General features: G+C 50.3%; 1 protein-coding gene and 1 long non-coding RNA gene across 2 annotated transcripts in view; one reads left to right on the top strand and one right to left on the bottom strand.

The window, feature by feature from the left end:
• Positions 1-986, top strand: part of LOC122456758 — a 25287-nt gene extending 24301 nt beyond the window's left edge. Inside the window, exon 3 of the long non-coding RNA XR_006275795.1 lies at positions 944-986. This is a non-coding gene — a long non-coding RNA (uncharacterized LOC122456758). The remainder of the gene's footprint in view (positions 1-943) is intronic.
• Positions 1-19048, bottom strand: part of NOS1 (nitric oxide synthase 1) — an 88040-nt gene that overhangs the window by 27155 nt on the left and 41837 nt on the right. The window contains exons 4-13 of the mRNA XM_038373629.2: positions 14740-14877; positions 13654-13799; positions 12849-13011; positions 11522-11613; positions 9817-9958; positions 8921-9060; positions 8197-8371; positions 6646-6747; positions 5328-5522; positions 4004-4089 (exon numbers count right to left, since the gene is read on the bottom strand). Coding sequence (XP_038229557.1) covers positions 4004-4089; positions 5328-5522; positions 6646-6747; positions 8197-8371; positions 8921-9060; positions 9817-9958; positions 11522-11613; positions 12849-13011; positions 13654-13799; positions 14740-14877 — 1379 coding nt within the window. The remainder of the gene's footprint in view (positions 1-4003; positions 4090-5327; positions 5523-6645; positions 6748-8196; positions 8372-8920; positions 9061-9816; positions 9959-11521; positions 11614-12848; positions 13012-13653; positions 13800-14739; positions 14878-19048) is intronic.

Below are 19048 nucleotides of genomic sequence, written 5' to 3' on the forward strand. Positions count from 1 at the left end.
AGAAGCACAACAATTTGCACAGAAGAAATTTTTTGCGTACACGGCCTGTCAAAACTTAGAGGGAACATGTGTGGAGAGGCAGCCTTCGATGCTCTGCACAGCTGTAAGTAACTGCACAGAGCTCAAGGCAGTGGGAACCAGTCCCCTGCTGCCTATGGAAACACACCAGCATACTGCTGGCTTTAAGGGAAGCCTGCCAGCTTGCGCTCTCATGTTGTCGGATCTCAGACCTCCAGAAAATGTTTTGTCTCTTGCACTCATACACGCCCAGACAGCATCTGGGAAATGGCTTGTTTCTTTGTTTCCAATAACAGGGAAGTCAACAAGGCTTTTGAGTTTGTTAGAATGAGAAAAAACACACACTTCCTTCCCTGTGCACAGGGCCCAGGACTTACACCTGGCCCGGGCTGCTCTGGGAAAAGTGTTGATTATTAACTAAACTGAACCTGCACCTCTCCCCAATTAGCTAGGGCGTTTGTTCACTTAAAACCCTGCATTTTGATCACCATCATGTCCCAGTGGGTACAGCACCTACGGGCATAACTTGACTTGTGGGAACAGTCCCATGGGGATCACCCCCAGGAGCCAACTTACTTCCCTTTAAATGGTTGCAGGACAGGGGCTCTAACCACCTGCCTGTCGTCTCTTGCAGCAGGAATCTATTTCCTTGAGCAGCTGCACCCATTAGTTTGTCTATATAAAAACTCTTTTTGCCCCAGAATTTTCCACCATTGCTACCATTGATTCATCTCCACCAGCTCGAGCACTAGTGTGGACAGGGGACCACTCGTGTTTCAGGCCCTGTGTCCTCTAACCCAGCTCAGAGCAGCTCTCTGGGTAGGTCGACGCTGCAGCTGGAGGTGTCATTTCCAGCCGGAGTAGACATACTGCGCTAGCTCTGATTGAGCTAGCGTGCTAAAAATAGCAGTATAGCTTCTCGGAGGAGGGATAGCTCAGTGGTTTGAGCATTGGTCTGCTAAACCCAGCGTTGTGAGTTCAATCCTTGAGGGGGCCATTTAGGGATCGGGGGGGGGGGAATTGGGGATTGGTCCTGCTTTGAGCAGGGGGTTGGACTAGATGACCTCCTGAGGTCCCTTCCAACCCTGATCTTCCACGATTCTATGCAGTGGCGCAAGTAGCAGGAGGGGCTGGTCATCTGGAGTACCATCCTGTCTGAGACAGCACACGCGTATTTGAGGTGACTCGTCCTGCTTGCTACTCTCCATTCTTAGCATGCTAGCTTGATCAACGCTAGCACATGTATGTCTTCCCGAGCTTCCAGCTCCCACACAGACACACCCAACGTGACACCGCACCTACCGCATCAGTGGCCATCAGCACTCTGTCCACACTAGTGCTTCTGTCTCTGCCAGTGCTGGTTCGGCACCACTGGTGGTAGCAACCGTGGAAAATATGGGGCAAAAAATGTGTAGCAGAGACAGATTTCTTATTGTACTGTAAGGCCATGAATACAACGCTGTACACGCTTGTTTGTTATGGCAGAGTTACTCATAAGAGCTGGGTTGCAGGGACTGGAGTTCTGCTTTCAAAAATATTCAACATTTTCTCTTTTTTCTAAAGTCACACCAAGTTTGTAAATGGATCCATCAAAATGGCAGGCTAGAGCCTGGGCCCCGATCCAGCCAGTGTCTCTCTCAGCACACCAGGCAGAATCAGCCACGGCATCTCGTTACGGAGACGCCACGGAAATCGCAGCAGCTTGATTTAGTTTGTTGACAGTTGAGAGGTGGGTTGAAAAAGTCACGGTTGCCCAAATTGGAACACAACGGAAAGTCTGATAAGTGGCAGCCCTGCTCCAGCAGCCCAGTGAGATTCTAGTGCCCTCATCAGAACAGACGTGCATTGACGGGGGTGCCAGTTGCAGCTACGTTGGATGCTCCAGGGAGAGGTCCGTCAATGAGAATCCATTAGGGAAGCCCAGCCCTTCCCCTCCCGCCCCCCCAAACGTGGTTACAGGTGAAGGGTGTCCACGAGCAAAATCTGCCCTGGTTTCAGACAGAGGGGAGATTTTTTGGAATGTGGGGGTAAAGGAAAAGCCTGAACTGGATTTCTTTGCCCCCCCACCCCCAACATGGTCTCAAGTACTTGCCTTTGGGCGGTTTCTATCCTGCTTTCAGTCTGATTCATTATGGTTGTTACCTGCTACTATAACATGGCTCCTGAATTCGCCCTTCCATGTCAATTTCACCCACTCATTTCAGATGCCACTGGCCTCCCCCCAGCCCTGGCACTGATCAGATCTTAGCAAAAGTACAGATGGGTCCAGGAGGAAGCTGAGAGATGAACTGTCTGGCTCCTTTTCAACCAGTTCTGGACAGCATCTAAATCATCTTGTAATGAAACCCCACCTGGTCAGGAATGTTTTGCTCGCTCAACCGTTCCCATCTTGTGCGCGGGAGCAAGCAAAAAGCAGATTAGCTCAGAGCCAGGCGGAATTAATGATAAATTCCCCCCCCCCCAAAAAAATTAAAACCACCTACACACCAAGAACAATGGAGGGGATATTATTTAAAAATCCTACCTGCCAAGTTCACATTTTATAAAGCTGTTTATCAATTACGTACTCACACACAGAGCAGCTATAATTCACAGCCATTGTGTCCTCTTCTAACTTAATAGCTCACTTAATCTTTTCGAACCCTCTACCTCCCCCAGACTCCCGCTGAAACCCATGTGCCAGGCACTGGCCCCAAGAATGTATTCATGGTGCGGTGGCTTCATGGACGCAACCATGGAAACTAACTTAATGGAAGGGCTGGGGGACATTGGATGAGAATAGAATCACAACAACAGGGGCACAGACTTAGCAGTGTCTAGATGATTGTGTAGCATCATTGACCATGGCCAGGTTGCCTGTGACATAACACACATGTTACTGGCTAATATCACCTAGTTCCTACACAGTGCTTTTCCATCAGTAGATCTCAAAGCACTTCACAAAAGGAGGTCAGTATTCTCCTCCCCATTTTATAGATGTGGAAACTGAGGCACAGAGGCATGCCGTGGCTTGCCCAAGGTGACCCAGCAGGCCAGTAGTAGATCCAGAAATAGAACACAAGTCTCCTGAGTCCTAATCCACTGCTTTCTCCACTAGGCCACTCTGCCTTCCCTGTTGGGACATCTCCCACAACCCCACCCCCATGGTGGGGAGGCTTCCAGACCAGGAATAAAATACCAAGATTGTCCAAAGTTGCTCAGCTCAGTTGGGCAGATCCCTGCTCAGCATTCCAGGGTATCCAGGTCTAGGGGGCTTGTTCTGCCCATGGAAGGGATGGGGACTAGCTGTGAAATATGAACCCAGGTTTTGATTTCAAAATGTCAAGGGCTGTTCAGAGCCAGGATCCTAGTTTGAGCCCATCTCTTAGGTCCATATGTATAAAGGCTCTGCATGCCATTCTCCTTTCACACTTACGAAGGGTTTGGTCCCCACGAACTGCAGTGGAGTGATTGGCTGAAGTATCCCAAATAGCAAAGAAGAGGATTCTGTGGGCACGAGTTTCCTCTCACTTATACCAGCGCTAACTAAGTGTATCAGCAACAGAGTTACATCACTAGCATAGGGGGAGGAGAATCAGGCCTTATAACCCCTGAGAGAGGAAGGAAGAGGAGCCATTTGAAGTCTCTCTCCAAGTGCTGGAGAGACATTGCTGGAGAATGAACTGATTTGTGGGAAGAGACCCGATGAAGATTTTTAGCTATTTTATACCTTCACCCTCCCATTTACTGCTCCAGTGGCAGACCCCAAATGCTGCCCACTTCTCCAGGCACCTCTCTCCTGTGCCACACAAGATGACATTGCAAAAGGAGAGGCCTACAAAAGACCATGGGGGAATCCTGGTGGGCGAGGAGCTGCCCATGCAGCAGTAATTCAAGTAGCACACGGCAGCCCCACCACACAGAACCTGAACAGTAAATGATCTGTGTGCCACATCTCAGTGCTCTGGCTCCTAGTGTGTGGGGATAGCTACTCCTAGGTACTTACTTGGCCAGTTTTTTAAAACCGATGGCTCTCTTTTTGGTTGGAGTCCCATTGACCCCTTTCCAGATGTGCGTGTTCCAAGGATCAGGCTAGGAGGAAAAAGAGGGCCATCAGCTGAGGGACAGAGCTGTGTTATTCAACAAGTGCCAGGTCTGTGGGGCCCAGCAATGGAATTACATTCGCTTGTAAAGACAGCTTGTTTAGAAACATTCACAACACCCGATTGCTAGGGGACCAGCTGGCCTCAGACCCTCTTCATAGGTCTTTCTTTTGGGGGCTGGTCTGTAGCCCCATCATACCCTCCACAACCCAGCTATTTAAGCTTGGAGATGACCCTCTCTAGAGATGCCCATGTCTTTGAGGTCTGGCTGGATGCACCAGGGTTTCAACACGCTGTCGCAAGGCTGAGAGGGTGTTGCTGGCTTGTAACAGCATGGTCGAGGACCAGGCCCTTTGGGCCTCCCAGAAGTGAGGCTGTCCCAGGGAGCACGGTCAGCAGGGAGATGCAGAAATACAGCCCTCCGCTTTTTCAAAGGGCCTCAATAAGGGGCAGAGGCTAGGAAAAAGGATCAATGGCTGTGCAATTCCTGTGGATTCAGTGCCATTTCCACAGTCAGGGCAGGGACTACTCTGGGTTCATGGAAGATGGAGAACACAGATGAACAAAGGGCTCCCTTTCCTGGTTATTGCTTATGGGATCTAGGCTAATGGCCATACTGAACGAAAGCCGCAGGAGCACAGACATTCGGTGAACGAAGGTATGTCTGCTCAGGGTCCCTTGTCCCATTCTTTGAAGGGCTAAGTGCTCTGTTGCTAACATTATGGCCTAGTGCTCACGCTCTGTACACCCAGGCAGGAGACCAGAGTCAGATTTTCCATCCCCAAGCTGGCAGGAACAGCTTGCTCAAATTTGCTAGATGGCGGAGGAAGGGAAGGAGTGACTGGCAGGGGCCGACAGCAGCCCCCCGCGGCTGATTGAGGAGCAGAGCCAATGAGCTCCAGAAGGTGCTCTGCTGGGATGAAGGACTCATGATGGGACCATGATTATTCTTTGGGCTCTGGAAGAGATGCAAAGAGTCACCATCCCTGGGGGAAGGCAACTCATGCAGGGGGTCTGCAAACCTGACTCTGATTATACCTTGATGCCTTGTAACAATCAGGCTTGTTAACAAACACCACCGCCTTGCAGAGGGACAACTGTTGGAATGCAGAGCCAGTCCACAGCTGGGGTGGAGACGTAGATCCTGCTGCCCCTGCCTATCATGGCACCCTTGTGTGCGAGGGGCAGGGTGTGCAGCACCGGCAGAAGCCCAGCTATGGATAGTACCTGGTACTCGAAGGAGGGCGTGAGCCGATAGTTGAGCATTTCCTGATGGAAGACTGGGGTGATGCTGCTGGACATCGGTGGGACGATCCACACCCAGTCGGCTGGGCACCCCCCGCGACAACGATACTCATTCTCCATGTGCTTGATGAAGGACTCTGTGGCTGAGTGATGGTCCACAATGGTCACCTTGTCGCTCTGTTGGAGGGAGGGAGGAGAGAGCCAGTAGTAACTGCAGGCTAATGCTCCTTGGGCAGTGAGGACAGGAGTCGGAAGGCAGCATGAGGACCCCGGGCTGGGAGCTGAGTCTGCCTTGAGGGCTAGAAAGGAGCGTCCCACCAAGAACTGCAGGGGACATTAGGACAACAATCGGCTTCTGTCTAGGAGAAGTCAAAGGCTGAAAGCTCAGTTCCTTCTTCCAATGGAAGATGTCCAGCAGTGGCAATGGGGCATGAGGAACCATCCGGAAGGGCCCCGTGGTGGGGTCTGATTGAGGAGACAGCTTTCACAATGGAACATTTGATTATGCTGAGCTGGTTGACAGGTAGGAGGGACCCTGAATCCCCTAAGCTCTGCTGTAGGCTGGTCAAAGGCTATTGTTACCCTTGGAGTCCAGCTCTGGGACCAGCCACTGCTCCCTTCCTCTAGGACTGTTCTCCCCGCTCACTCATATAAAACTCCCAGGAAAACAGCTGTTAGAAGATGCAGCTGGCTACGAGAGATACTACTCGTGTGTATCCCCTGCCCTCCCAGAGCAGACACACTAAATCGGAGAGATATTCTTCTTGTTCACCTGGTGCCAAGCAGTATTCTGCCCCAATCACTAGTTTTGGCTTGGATGAGCTAAAATCTCAAATCCCTTTAAATCAAAATGTGGATACCCAGGGTCAGATCCTTGACCCTTTTTGTGCCACTCATGCCATGTAAAGGAGCTGGAAATTCCCCCAGGGATAAGCTTGCACAGGGCTGATGTAGACAACCCTACACCACACATCGGTGCCGGGCCCAGTGGCCGGAGTGTGCTAAATTCCACTGGGGCAACCCTGGCACCTGGAACAACCCCAAATTAGGGAGGTCCCAAAGGTGGCATAGCCCGTCCTGGGCAGCACTGCCCAGACTTTAGTCACCCTCGCCTCCGTGTCAGGACAGTGCCGCATGAAAGCGTGTTACACCACTAGTTGCTGTGGCCCTGGGGCAGACCTCCCCATGGTCCCTTCCCAAGCCAGTTCCCGACGGGGCCGGTCTCATCCCCAACCCCAAAGCCTTGGGGATGCCTGTGCTGAAGCTCCAGCAGCAGCAGCAAGTCCTGCCCCTCGAGTACCTGGAAGCTGTACAGAACAGCGATGTTAATCTCCACCAGTGCCTGGTCTTTCCACAGCGAGGAGGTTTTCCTCATGTCCAGGTTCATCTTTTTGGCTACTTCCTGCAAAGATGCGCAGTAATCAGTGAGCGTGGGCTCAGTCCAAGGTCTGAAACGGTCTGTGCCCTAGGGAGCGAGCTAAGGGAGGGCAAGTCCCCATCTCTGCATCTGATGGAGAACTTCCATGACTGGAGGCAAGGCTGCTGGGTATGGATCAGGGCAAATGACCTGCCTGTCTCACGGACCCTCATCCCAGTGGCCCGGTTCCCTCCTGAACAGTCAGGGCTTGGCTGTGCCCAGCCTCGCACAGGGGCTGTGGGCAATCCCAGCAGGGAGGGCAGGTGTGATGCTGGCAGGCCAGGGGCCAGCTCATGCCCAGGTCCCCAGGCCTCACTGGAGTACTGACAAATACAGAGCTGGAGTCTGGCTGGTTCGCCTGGGTGGTAGGGTTGTTAAACCAGGCGTTAGTTCGAACCCTGTGCCTAGTGTTTAAGACGTTACGGAATGCGTGAGAGTTGCTGCCTGCATGAATCTCACGTGTAACAGCTGTAGCCCCTGGTATAAGGCAGCAGCTGAGCCTTTTGTACTGCAAGCGTCTGTGGCTGTTAACACTGCCAGACAGAGGAGACACGTTAACGCGTGTCAAGCGCTGATCTCCAACAGAAGGCGATACGTCCTGCCCCACAAGCAAGGTCCATTGACACCAGATGAACTACCGTGGAACACTGGACAAAAGGCTTCATTGATTGCTCTTACTCCACCATGAAGAGGAGTGATGCCAGTGAATTCCCTCCATCCGCTGAGTTTGCTGCTCAATGAGCAAAGGGGGAAAAGGAAAAAAGGCCCCCAACAAGAAGGGACTGTCTCTTTATGCTGCTGGGACTGAGGGGCAAGGATAACGAAGCATAACTGAAAGATCCCCAGTGCTTAGCCTGGGCTATAGAAGTCACAGTTTGGGGTTTGTGCCCTGCTTCCCCACGCCCTGAGCCACTGAAGGCCATCTTGACAGCAGGCACGGCTCCCTGCCGGTGCCCACTATGGGGCAGGGCACCTGAAAGAGGATGGGGAGAGGAGTGAGCGGTGTGTGGCACCCCCAGGTCTCCAAGGGAAGCCGCAGAGCTGGCTGGGTGTCAGGGGAGGAGCACAGTATACCTCTGTGGGGGCGCAGCAGCAGAGTTCCCCCCGGGGACACCTCAACATGGGGTGGGAAAGCCTCAATCTGGGTGTGTTTAGTACCAACGTTTCTTCGCCACCCCAAGTAACATACCAGGGACTTGCTGGGCCCAGGGATCCCCGGGGCACATTGCCCTGATGTGGCAGCATGGCTGGAATTCACCTTTATCTTCAGAGCTTATTTAAGGCAGCCCTTTAGTTTCCTTTACTGTCCCCCACAAAGCAGGGACGCACCCAGTGTGGTGCTCTGCTCCCAGTAGCTCTGTACACCCCAAAGCACCCCTGCCAGCCCCACACCCGCCCCAAGGCGAGGCAGACAATAGCCGAGGGCAGGGTTACCTCCAGCATGTTGTAGCGAGAGTTATCACAGTAATCGCGGACTCCGATCTCAGTGCCCATGTACCAGCCGCTGAAGGGGCAGGCAGTAAACTCCAGGCCTCCGATCTCTAGCAGCATGTTGGACACCGCTGGCAAACCATACCACTTCAGCCCCAGGTCCTTAAACCAGGCAAACCTGCCGAGCACACAGTGGGGTCAGCCGGGTTGCTGGATCCTCACGGGGAGGGGAACAAAGGGAGCATTTGCCCCCAACGGTCATTCCACAGAAGCCTGAAGGCAGCTTTGTCTTACTACAACGAGTCAGTTCTCAGCAATCATCAGAACCACTCCTGGGAACGAGCACAGCAGGGGAGTTGTGGGGCGGGGCGGGGAGAACAGGTGAATGGCAGGAGGCTCAGGGCAGAGGGACCGGAGAAACTGAAGTGATGCGAGAGCAGCCTGCCATCCATCCATGAGAAAGGGACCAGGGTCGCTGGTTTTCAAGCATGTGTAAGTTTTCCATGCCGAGGGGAAGGAGGCTCTAAGGGTTGCACTAACTGGCAGAAATGGGTACAACTGGTGGGTCTCTAGGTCTGAATGTGCCCCCCCCTTCGATTTAGCCCCCCCCCGGACAAGGCCACAGGAAAGGCTGTGTCGTACACTGTGAGAAGGCGTAGGTGGTTCCAACAGAGCAGAACTCTGCAGAACCTCCCCTGCAGCGGTACCCGGATGTGCTCTAGCTTACTTGGGATGCCGGATGGGTACTTCCAGCACCAGCTCTGGGGGGATCTCAAAGAGCTCGGGATCATTGCCGTTGGCCTGGAGGAGAAGTGGCAGGACATCAAATCGCCCCTTAGGAGCCTTCCACCCTTGCTGGATGCAGATCTGCAGCCAAACAGAGTTCACGTTAATATTCTCGCCAACCTGGCTGCCCAGCAGTGTGACGGTCTCTCAGGCACTGTGGGCTGGATGTGGGGGTTGCAAAGCAGTAGGCTGTTAAGTACAACAGTAGTCTCTTGTACTTTTTTTTTTAAATAAGGGATGTCTCCACTCAGTCTGAGCCATGTGTGAGCTAATAGTTCAGGCTGAGTGCCTGGAGAGCATTCTGCAGTCAAGAAGTAGGTGATAAGCACTTTCTCATTATGGTGCACAGAGTCTGGCTATGGGAAGAAATCCACAGCAACTTAGGACTTCACACTTGTCACTGTGTGGTGTGCCATGAGCCACCTGGGACCTGCAGGTGACAGCGAGTTTAGAACCTGGACCTCCTGTTCCAAACCACTGTCTGAGCTATAGTGTTGTTAGTCTGTAGCAGTACAGAGACTATGAAACACAAGTAAGAAGTTCTGATTCCACCCTGCAGAGGACAGTGGTGCATGAACACACAAGTACAAATACAAGTTCACACGGCAAGACTAAGGTCCCTCTAGTGGTACCACAGAGCATCTCATGACCTGTCTTGGGAAAAGCAAAGCAAATCAGAGTGGGTTTCCTAGACTGACTGAAACTGTGTAGTAGAATATGCAGCTGTCCCCATCCTATCTGAGCACTTCAGAGGTCAGCTGTGGTGCACTCCCCTACTGGACACTGACCTGGGAAGGATGGATTTTTCTTCATTTTTTTTTCTTTTGCGCTGCTTACCTCTGTGAGCTCCACGTTGGCTGGGTCCCCCAGAACGGTACCGTCTGGCTGCTTGTAGCCAGCATAGCGGATGAGCTGGGCATTCCAGACTCGGAAGTCATGCTTGCCATCCATCCTCTGGGGGAATATGGTGATAGCAGACCTGAAAGGAACGGATGGGAAGGCATTGGCATTAGCGATGTGAAAGGTGGCAGCCGGGAGGGCATGTGCTCGTTGCTGAGATTAAGCGGGGTTGCATGGGATGATGGACAGCCCTTGCCACCATTCCCAGCACCTCAGCCGCTATGCTTTCTGCTGCGTGGTTTGTGCTTGTGAACATGCCTGAGACCAGATTAACCTCTATACTGTCCAGGAAAAGAGAAGAGCCCCCTTTCCAACTGATTTTCCAGCTACTACCATTGTGCCTTATGGATGTGGGTGTGCCCCCTGAGATGAACAGTCCCATCTGCAGACCAAGTACCAAAGTGTGGCAAACAGGTAGTGGGGGCAGAGGGAGAATTCTGTTTCACTGGCAAATTCATCTGCCTCTCAGTGGTTTCCCTTTGCTTCAGTGACCTATGAGCCTATAGCTCAAACAGGCCACCAGAAAATAAGGGGGAGGAGGAGGGGAAGGTCCATCCAGCAGGTGAGGAAAGAGAGAGGAGCAAGAGAAAGCAGGAGAAATACATTGTACGTTTCTCTACAGCCCAGCAACTAGGGACAGAGTGGCCCAGCAGGTAGAGCACAGAACCAGGTGACCTGGGTTCTGTTCCCTTCTCCACCACTGATTTACTCCATAACCTTGGGCAGAGTTACTGAGTCTCTCTCACTGGGAAGTGGGGCTATTGATACTTTCCCACCTTTGTACATCGCAAGCACCAAGTGTCATGATTGCTAGGATACTGATCGCTTGGACACAGGGTCCGATTCATTCTTAAACACACACAGGTTTGATGCAGAATTCAGCATTTGTAGCCCAGGAGGGCCCTGGGGCTACGTTTTACTTCCTGCCCTTAGGTGGAGTGGGTAGAGGGGCAACAGAGGGGTTTAATTTATTGCTTCTCTACAGCTGGAAGAGATACTGGCCCAAGGGCGAGCAAGCAAGATGGACAGGAGGGACACTCCTTCCGTCCCCTCAGCAGCTCCTGCCCCCGGCATCCGGACACTCCAACTCGGAACCTGGGACTCTCCAGCGATTCGGTCGCAGGCACATGGTAGCATTCTGCCGGAGGGACATGAAGGACGAGCCTGCATGCTGCATTTGTAGCAGTTCACAGGAAGGCTCTTCAGTCTGGCTCGAGTTATTGTAGACCCTGGTACGGCAGCTCACAACCGGCCAGAGCAGGGAGACAGTCGGTCCTCACACTTGGGCTTGTGGTTCAGCCCACTTCCACCCCCTCCCCCCAAGCTGAGTGGTGAGTCAATGATCTCAGGGAGTATGCCATTGTGCAAAAGCTACCAAAAAGGTGAAGCGGGGCATATGGAAGGTGTGGTTAGAACTGCAGCAGAAACACGCAGCACAAAGGAGCCTGTGACCCTGAGTCTTCGTCTAATGGCGGGTCAGAGGTTCCCTGGGCACGTGGCCTATGTCAGGGCCAGGTGATTGGGAAAAAGCACTACTCTCCCTCCAAGCCATAAACACAAATGTTAAGTAGATCTAAAAAGTTAACGGCTCCCTCCAATTGAGACCCAGGGCTCCCTCCTTTGACCGGGGCGGGGGACTCACCTGAGGTTCCCTTTGTTGGTGGCGTATTTGATGTGGTTGCAGATGTAATTGAACATCCCATGAGCTGTGGTGCAGTCTCGGGCATCAAACACCTGCAACAGTTGAAAGGGATGGTCTGCAGAACTCGCTCATTCTTAAAGAAGCCTGTGTCTCCTCCAGAGCAGGCCCAGCTCCCTGGAAAGCCCTGGGGCTGACGCGATAGAAGAGATGAGGTTCTAGCTAGCTGTATGTAGTGTCTAGCACATACATGCTCCCTGCCATTAGAGTATCTCAGCACCTCAAACCTCAGCCCTTTCCACTCTGGGGAGCCAAACTCAAATCCTGGGTAAGCCAGGCTTGAAATTTGTTCAGTGCTCTCAGCCTACTGCAGTTCTCAGTGTCATAAAGAGCAACAGACATGGCCAGCAAACCCAAGCCACCATCAGCTCTGGCTCCGGCAGTCTCCTCTTAAGGGAGACCCAGGGCCGAAAGATCAGTGATTGAAGCCAGGATTGAGGGGCAGTGGCATGACAGGGGAAGGGGTGAGTGCCAAGTAAGCTAGGACTGACCTTCCTTGGCAGAGCCTGTGCAGGGACGCTTGCAAGCATCTGCCTGCACTGTGCCTGGCTGTAGCCAGTCCTTCCCTTTTCACAGCCAAGTGCTCCCCCAGATGTTAATTAAAACAAAAGCAGCAGGAAGCTTCACTTTGAGAGAGAGAGGCTGGGCCTCCTAGCTCCAAACCGTGTTGAGGCCCTGTATGAAATTGCTCATCAGCTTTGAAGCGACGGCTTCACGTGTGCCCCTGTTGGCGGCTGGCTTCAGACTGCATCCGCCGCCCAATGTCACTGGAAAAAATGCACTCAAACAACGCCTCCCTCCCAACTCTGAGTCAAAAGTACATCAGGGCTGGGGCTCCATGCAACCCTGGCATAGCTTCTTTGACTTCACCAGAGATTCCCCCCCGTGGCCTCCATCCACAGCAAGGCTACAGTTTTTAAAGTAGCATGTGGCAAGTAGGAGCCCCGGAAGATGATAGTGTTACCTCCAAAGTCTACTTTGCAGTTTCAAATGCAGACACCTCCACCACCATCTATGCAATGCTCCCCCATGAGCACCTTTCCTTACAAAGCCCTCTCCTCCCAGAGCCTCCAAACAAGCTCCTGCACCTACAGATACCCTGGTGAAAGGATGGCATGTTCCTTACATTTACTGCCCAGAGCCACAAGCATGAGTCACTATGTCCTTAGCATGCAGACAAACAGCCGGGTCTCCCTGGATTTACCTTCCATACTCATCAATCCCTCTAAGAGCAATCTGCCAGCTGTAGCCAGAGCAGTCTGCTGCTTACCTGTAGCTTGGACCATTGAATCCTGCCTACGCAGCGGGATGCATTGCGCCAGCCGTGCTTTGCTCCGTAGATCAGCTCTGTGTCCCGCAGCTGGTAAGTGTCTGTGGTTTCAATCTCCTTGGTCACTTCTTCCAGCCTCTCCATGTGGGCCTTGGAGCCAAACCTGTGAACATGAGGAAAGGAGAAGTGACCAACTGCAATTCGAAGGGCAGCGGATAGCGCTGGATGCTGTTTGTACACAAGTATGCAGTCTGGTTCCGGTACAGGTACACACATGCCAGCTGGAGGTAACTTTGGACCAATCATGATAATTGTGGGGGTCAAAAGTTCCCTTCTGAGCCACAGGTCAGATTCTGAGATGCCACATTGTAGGATGGAATTCTGTGGAAGGGAATCTCCCTGGCTGCACCTGTGGATGACAATCTCCAGACAGATCAGTATACCATATGCACACATACACCCAGCTAGACATACACACAGAGCACAGATGCAGACCACTGGAAGCACAAGGTTGTCCAACATAGAGCAGCACCATTATGGACCTATAAATGCACATCTGCAGTCTTGTGCTCTTTGGAGGCTAGCACAGATTTCAAATTGGCCTGGCCATTGGGTCTGCATGCACCAGCTGCGTGCACAGCTAGTGATCAGACTATCGGCTAACTCTGGGCACTGCAATTTGATCACACCACCAAGTGTGAGTTTGCACCCAGCTTTGACGATAAGTCAGAGGTATTTTACTGCACTGCATAGCTCCCGTTAAAAATCTGCCAGCAGCACCACCTGCGAATGCCAGAAGACTTGCCTCTTTATGGAGGAGTAGTATTGATCAATGAAGTCCTTAGCCAAGGGGAGCAGCTGCTCTTTTGTCCTGGTGTCTTCTGGTTTCCGGACATGCTGGGTGGGTGTCATTATTGAGCCCATGCAGATCTGCTTTGTGCACGCACTGGCCTGCAAGGACGGAAGGGCCATATATGAACCATAGATTACTGGATGCACCACTGGTTACGCTGACATGGCCAACAGAATGGGCTGCACTAACGCTGGTGAAATGCCAGCTCTGGATTTGGCACAAGTGGTGATTTTCCAGTGTGGTTGCTTTCGCATGTGCACTTTTTTTTTTTGCGGGGGTGGGGGGGAGAAGGCACTGATCTCAGGCATACGACTAAGGGATGTTCCTCACACTGCCTGACCTGCAACTGTTCCTCGGGCAAGTGAGATTCATAAGAGTCCAACCTAAATCTCTGTTATAGCTCCATGTTCACCCTCTCTCCTGCAAGCTGGTCTCCATACCATCCTTGGAGGAAACAATCATGTATCATCAGCTTTGCATCCTCCTTTCCGCCAGCAGCAGGCAAATACCTTCTTTTCAATGCTTTACATCTAGCCACTGGCAACTGCTGGGAGGTAACAGACACCCACCTCCATACCTTACTTTCCCATCTCCACACTCTATAGTAGACCTTCCCTTATACCATACCCCTACAGTAGAGGGAGGTAAGCACCTTCGCAACATTTCCCTGCGAAATCTACAACCTATCAGCCTAGAAGTCTCCCCCACAAGCCATTTCATTTACTGTTATTGCCAAGAAAAGAGAACACCGGGATTGAAAGAGGGATAATGCAGGTGGCATTTCTAATCATCCCCACCCTCATGTTCCATCAGCATTTGAAGGTTTAAAAGAGCTCAGTTCCTTTCTTTGTTTTATTCTAGTCTAGTCCACGACAGAGCAGCTCATTGAAGGCCCCATGGCAGCCCACAAGATGGGCTCATTTATTCAAAGCAACTGGTAGAATTCATTCAAATTCTACCAGTTAAATCGGGTTTAGAGACATTGATTTGGTCAACTACACTCAGAAAACATTGGCCAAAACAGTCAGTCCCACTCACCATGGCTGTCTTGAGATGTAAAGTGTCATGAAGCACTGAGCCAGTCTCCCAGTTCTTGACTTTGGCAAAACGTGGGCACTTAGAAGGGCTTCCATTCACCAAGTTCTTAGTTGGGGACTGTCTGCCAGATGGCGGTGGCTGGAGGAGAGAAAAAATGATGATGTGTCAGACTATTGCTCACTGATTAGTTACAGGAGAAGTGTAGGATGCAACAGCAGGTGGATCTTGGGTTAATGGACGTCTTCACCTATGGAGGCCTGGATAACATAACTGAGAATTGTGTGGTCTTGACCTACACCCTAGTGAATATTGTACACAATAAAATTACTTCCAAAGTCCGCTTTGCAGTTTCAAATGCAGATACCTCCACCTCCATCTATGCAACCCTACCCCATGAGCACCTTTCCTTCCAAAATCCTCCCAGAGCCTTCAAACAAGCCCCTGCACCTACAGATACCCAGGTGAAAGGATGGCAAAAAATTTACTCTGGATAGCTGCAAAGTTAACTCTGTTCAGAAGAAGCCTAACCTTGAAAGAGCAAAGAGTCATTGAAATTAATTAATAGATCATTTAGTCCATTCCCTGTCAATGTGGGATTTTCTCCCTACATTACCTTCACTAGTGGATTATCTGCCATAGTTTTAAATGCACCAAAGCCAGTGCTGGTGGGTTGACTACTCTAAAGGAAGGTTGTCTTAATATCTGACAATAACTCTACGGGAATGAACAGAAAGCAGGCCTCCCCAGTGTCCCTTTTTGCTGGAGAAATGTAAGGCTAAGGACAAGCCTAGGAAGGAAGTGAAAGGACTTCTGAATTATGTGTACTTGGACCACTCCCTTCTCGCCCCCACTTCCCAAGTCTCCTTGATATTCTATGTAGGTGTGTGCCAAGCCAGGATCTTGGAGGGAACCTCATTGTGCAAGTACTGACACAGCAATGAACACACCTGGCCTGCAGAGATCCTGTAGTGACACCAGGGAAAAAATAGTTTTAGCGAACTTCAGAGGAAGTCTGCTTTGGCAGACAAACTCCATGAAGATGTGAAAAGCTCCATACCAGATTGCTCCTGGAAGGGGAGATATCCCATCTTGGAATTAGATCTTTCAGCAGAGAGCAGTGTCATCACTCGGTATTACTAAGGCCTGGTTGGATGTTCCATGGAGAAAAGATCTGGTCCCAAACTGGGGCATCCTATCCAAATCCACTCAAGTTTGGGGAAAGTTTGGAGCCAGAACAAAGCTTGGTGTCTCAAGCCAATCTCTGTAAAATAGATCTGAACTGCCTAAACTTTGGGGAAATTTGGATCTGGATCCAGACATTGAATCTGAACTTTGTGGTTCAGGTCCATCTCTGAGGTTATGTCTACACTACAAAATTATGTTGACTCAAGTTATACAAGTCAACATACAGCCACTGCAGTAATTAAATTGCTTTTGCATGTCCATATTATGCTCCTTGTGTCACTGGTGTATGTTGTCATCGGGAGCATTTGTATCGATTTAATTGTCAGTGTGGGGCATTGTGGGATGGCTTCTGAAAGCCAGCAGCGGTCAATGTAAGCAACGCAGTGTCTGACGCTGCATCGACCTCACTAGATCAACCCAAGCACTATGCCTCTTGTGGAGGTAGAGTTAAGTTGGCCTAATGGGCGAGTTACAGCGATGGCAATGACATTTTAGCGTAGAGGCTTACAGAGTTAGGTTGACGTAAGCTGCATCACGTCAACCTAATGCTGTAGTGTAGACCAGGACTAATTTATACCAAGATTTAAAAAAAACAAAACTCTTCTACGTTTTTCCATATTCTTTTTATTATCAATGCAGATATTCATGCTCCTTCTCCATGATCCGGTAGAGATGCTGGAATCCTATGCTCGTGACATCAACACATACCATGAAATGGTTGCGATGGCACAAATTTGGCATTATGACCTCACTGAATGGGGGGAACGGCTGTGATGAAGAAAGCCTGTTTTTCAACACGACTAGTTTTGCTGGTGAGCACACACTGGAAGAAAAATGATGGAATCCATATGAACACCACGTCGATTAAATATTTTAATCCGATGTTATTAGAAAGCCCTTTAAAGGGTCTAGTCACTTAAGATTCATCTGCATCTCCGAGATCTAACTTTTCCTCCCTTCCACACTGAAATACAGACAAAGAAACTGCCTTCACTCTTCAGAGGCAGTCACTCACTTGATACATTTGACAGGCCTGATAGCTGTAGAGATAACTGGTGAAGGACCCCCAGCCATCACTTGACCACCACGAGAAAAGGCTTAAGTAATCAGACATTCAAACAGCATCCGCTCTTAAAGCTGCAGTAGGAATTAGAATGAGAGCTTCCACTGTCTACTTGGGCCTCAGACTGCTTTGCATTTCGTTGCACTATGCAGAATTCTGCTTTCTGTCGCACTGATGAAAATCCAAAGCCAATCTCCCTCTTCTCAGTGGAACAGCTCCAGCAACCAAGAACAGCATTTGCCCCTGAATGTCCTGCTAGATCACTTTGCTCCATGTGAAAATGTATCTGCTTTACAGAAAGGCAGAAGTGTTTAATGGAGAACAGCAAAGCTAAAGCTTCTTCCCACGCTTCTTGTTTAGGAATGCTCTGAAACCACATTGCGGCATGTGCAGGAGTAGCCATGTATGACCTGGGTTCCTGAGGCAGGCTAGATACCAGCAGCCACTTGACCATACTGTACTAGTTCGATCCTGGGCGGCGGCGATTTCACAAAAACCTTTGACAAGTTAAGTGTCTTTGACGCTGGAAAATGGGGATTTTGCTACTCACTTCAATGACAACAGGATCAGGTGCAGCATCTTGTACCTTCCTCCATGTGCACGTGTCAGGGGAGAAAGGGAACACCATCTGATACTACCGTACCATATTCTTTAGTTCTCATGGGCTCTGGAGTCTCTCGCTATCCCTGCTCATGCTCTGTTGGGCGGCATGTGGTCGCCCCACTCCTGGAGTCATATGATTAATGATGCTCTCTGCTTTCATTGTTTTAAAGTGTGTCTCTAGCCCTCATGGTTGCAGAATACAATTTGAAAATGTGAACCCTAGTGGCACAAAACCTGTAGGCAAATCAGAAGAGCCCCAACTTTTATCATTTTCAAAATCTTGGATTTTTAAGCCAAGCTCATGGCTTTTGGGGGCCTGACTCATGATTTTTGAATGCTCAGGGATGGCCACGCTGTAATCTTCTTTCCTACACACCTGCCTCCTTCAAACAAATCAACCATTTGTGGGCCATCAACACTACTGTATGCCAGCTGCACAACTGAAATGCACTGAGATGCAAATTTGGCCCTTTATTTCTCTGGGGATGAATTTCCCATGAAATCCATGGGATTCATAACATTTTAATTAAAATTGACACTTGAAACCTCCCAAGGTTTCTCCCCACCCCCACCAGACATAACACATTGCAGCGAACTAGCAAACGCCTTATGTATTACTGTGACATTCATGTTTCCTGACCGTGGAAAGCAGATCTTTAACCAGATCCATGGAGCAAAAGTACCCACATGTTCACAGAGCATTATAAAGGCAGTCGTACAAACGTTCCAATCTTTAACAGTGGCCCAACTAAAAACCTGCTGCCAAGCACTAGTGAACTTTGGATTATTTGAAATTTGGATCCAGCTGTTCAAGCTTGAGCCCACTTCAGATACTCTATTGTGCTTGATGTTTTTCCTTGGGGCATTCTGTGAGGTTAGTGAAGTACTTGAAGGAGTGTGTGAGTGTGTTAGATGTAGTGGGGAAGCATATGTGAAAAGAGAGAGACAGCGATTCATTATGCCACGCTAAACAGGGAAGGATGTATCCTCTAACAGCTTGGGAGAAAGCACCCAAGAGGTGCTCTATCGCTTGGATTGGCAATTGTGTGTGGTGCGACAGGAAAGAAACTGATGACCAGCAGAAAAATGCAAAGTGCTTTTTGCCTCTCCACTCAGCCTCATTGGTTTGCATGCTTGAAACCAAACATTATCTGGAGTTCTGTCAGGGGGGTGATATTAGCACCTTTTATGTTTTAATTAGGTAGCAGTGATATTAGCCACTCAGGTGTGGGACAAATGGAGAGATTAATGTAGCAGTCAGGGGCGCACATGCATTATGCAAAAGACTTTTTACAACAGAGCATGTTCTCATAAGTACTAAGTATGCAGATTAGTGATCCTTCTGTGGTTATTACATATGTATGTGAGAATGCAATCCAGCCCCCTGAGTGTTTGGTTTGTTTGGGTGTGTGGAAAAAACAGGGGAGTTTATCCCTTTGTGCTGGCACAAAGGGGCCA

Source organism: Dermochelys coriacea, chromosome 15 (assembly GCF_009764565.3).
Source record: "Dermochelys coriacea isolate rDerCor1 chromosome 15, rDerCor1.pri.v4, whole genome shotgun sequence".
In the NCBI taxonomy this organism is placed as follows: Eukaryota; Metazoa; Chordata; order Testudines; family Dermochelyidae; genus Dermochelys; species Dermochelys coriacea.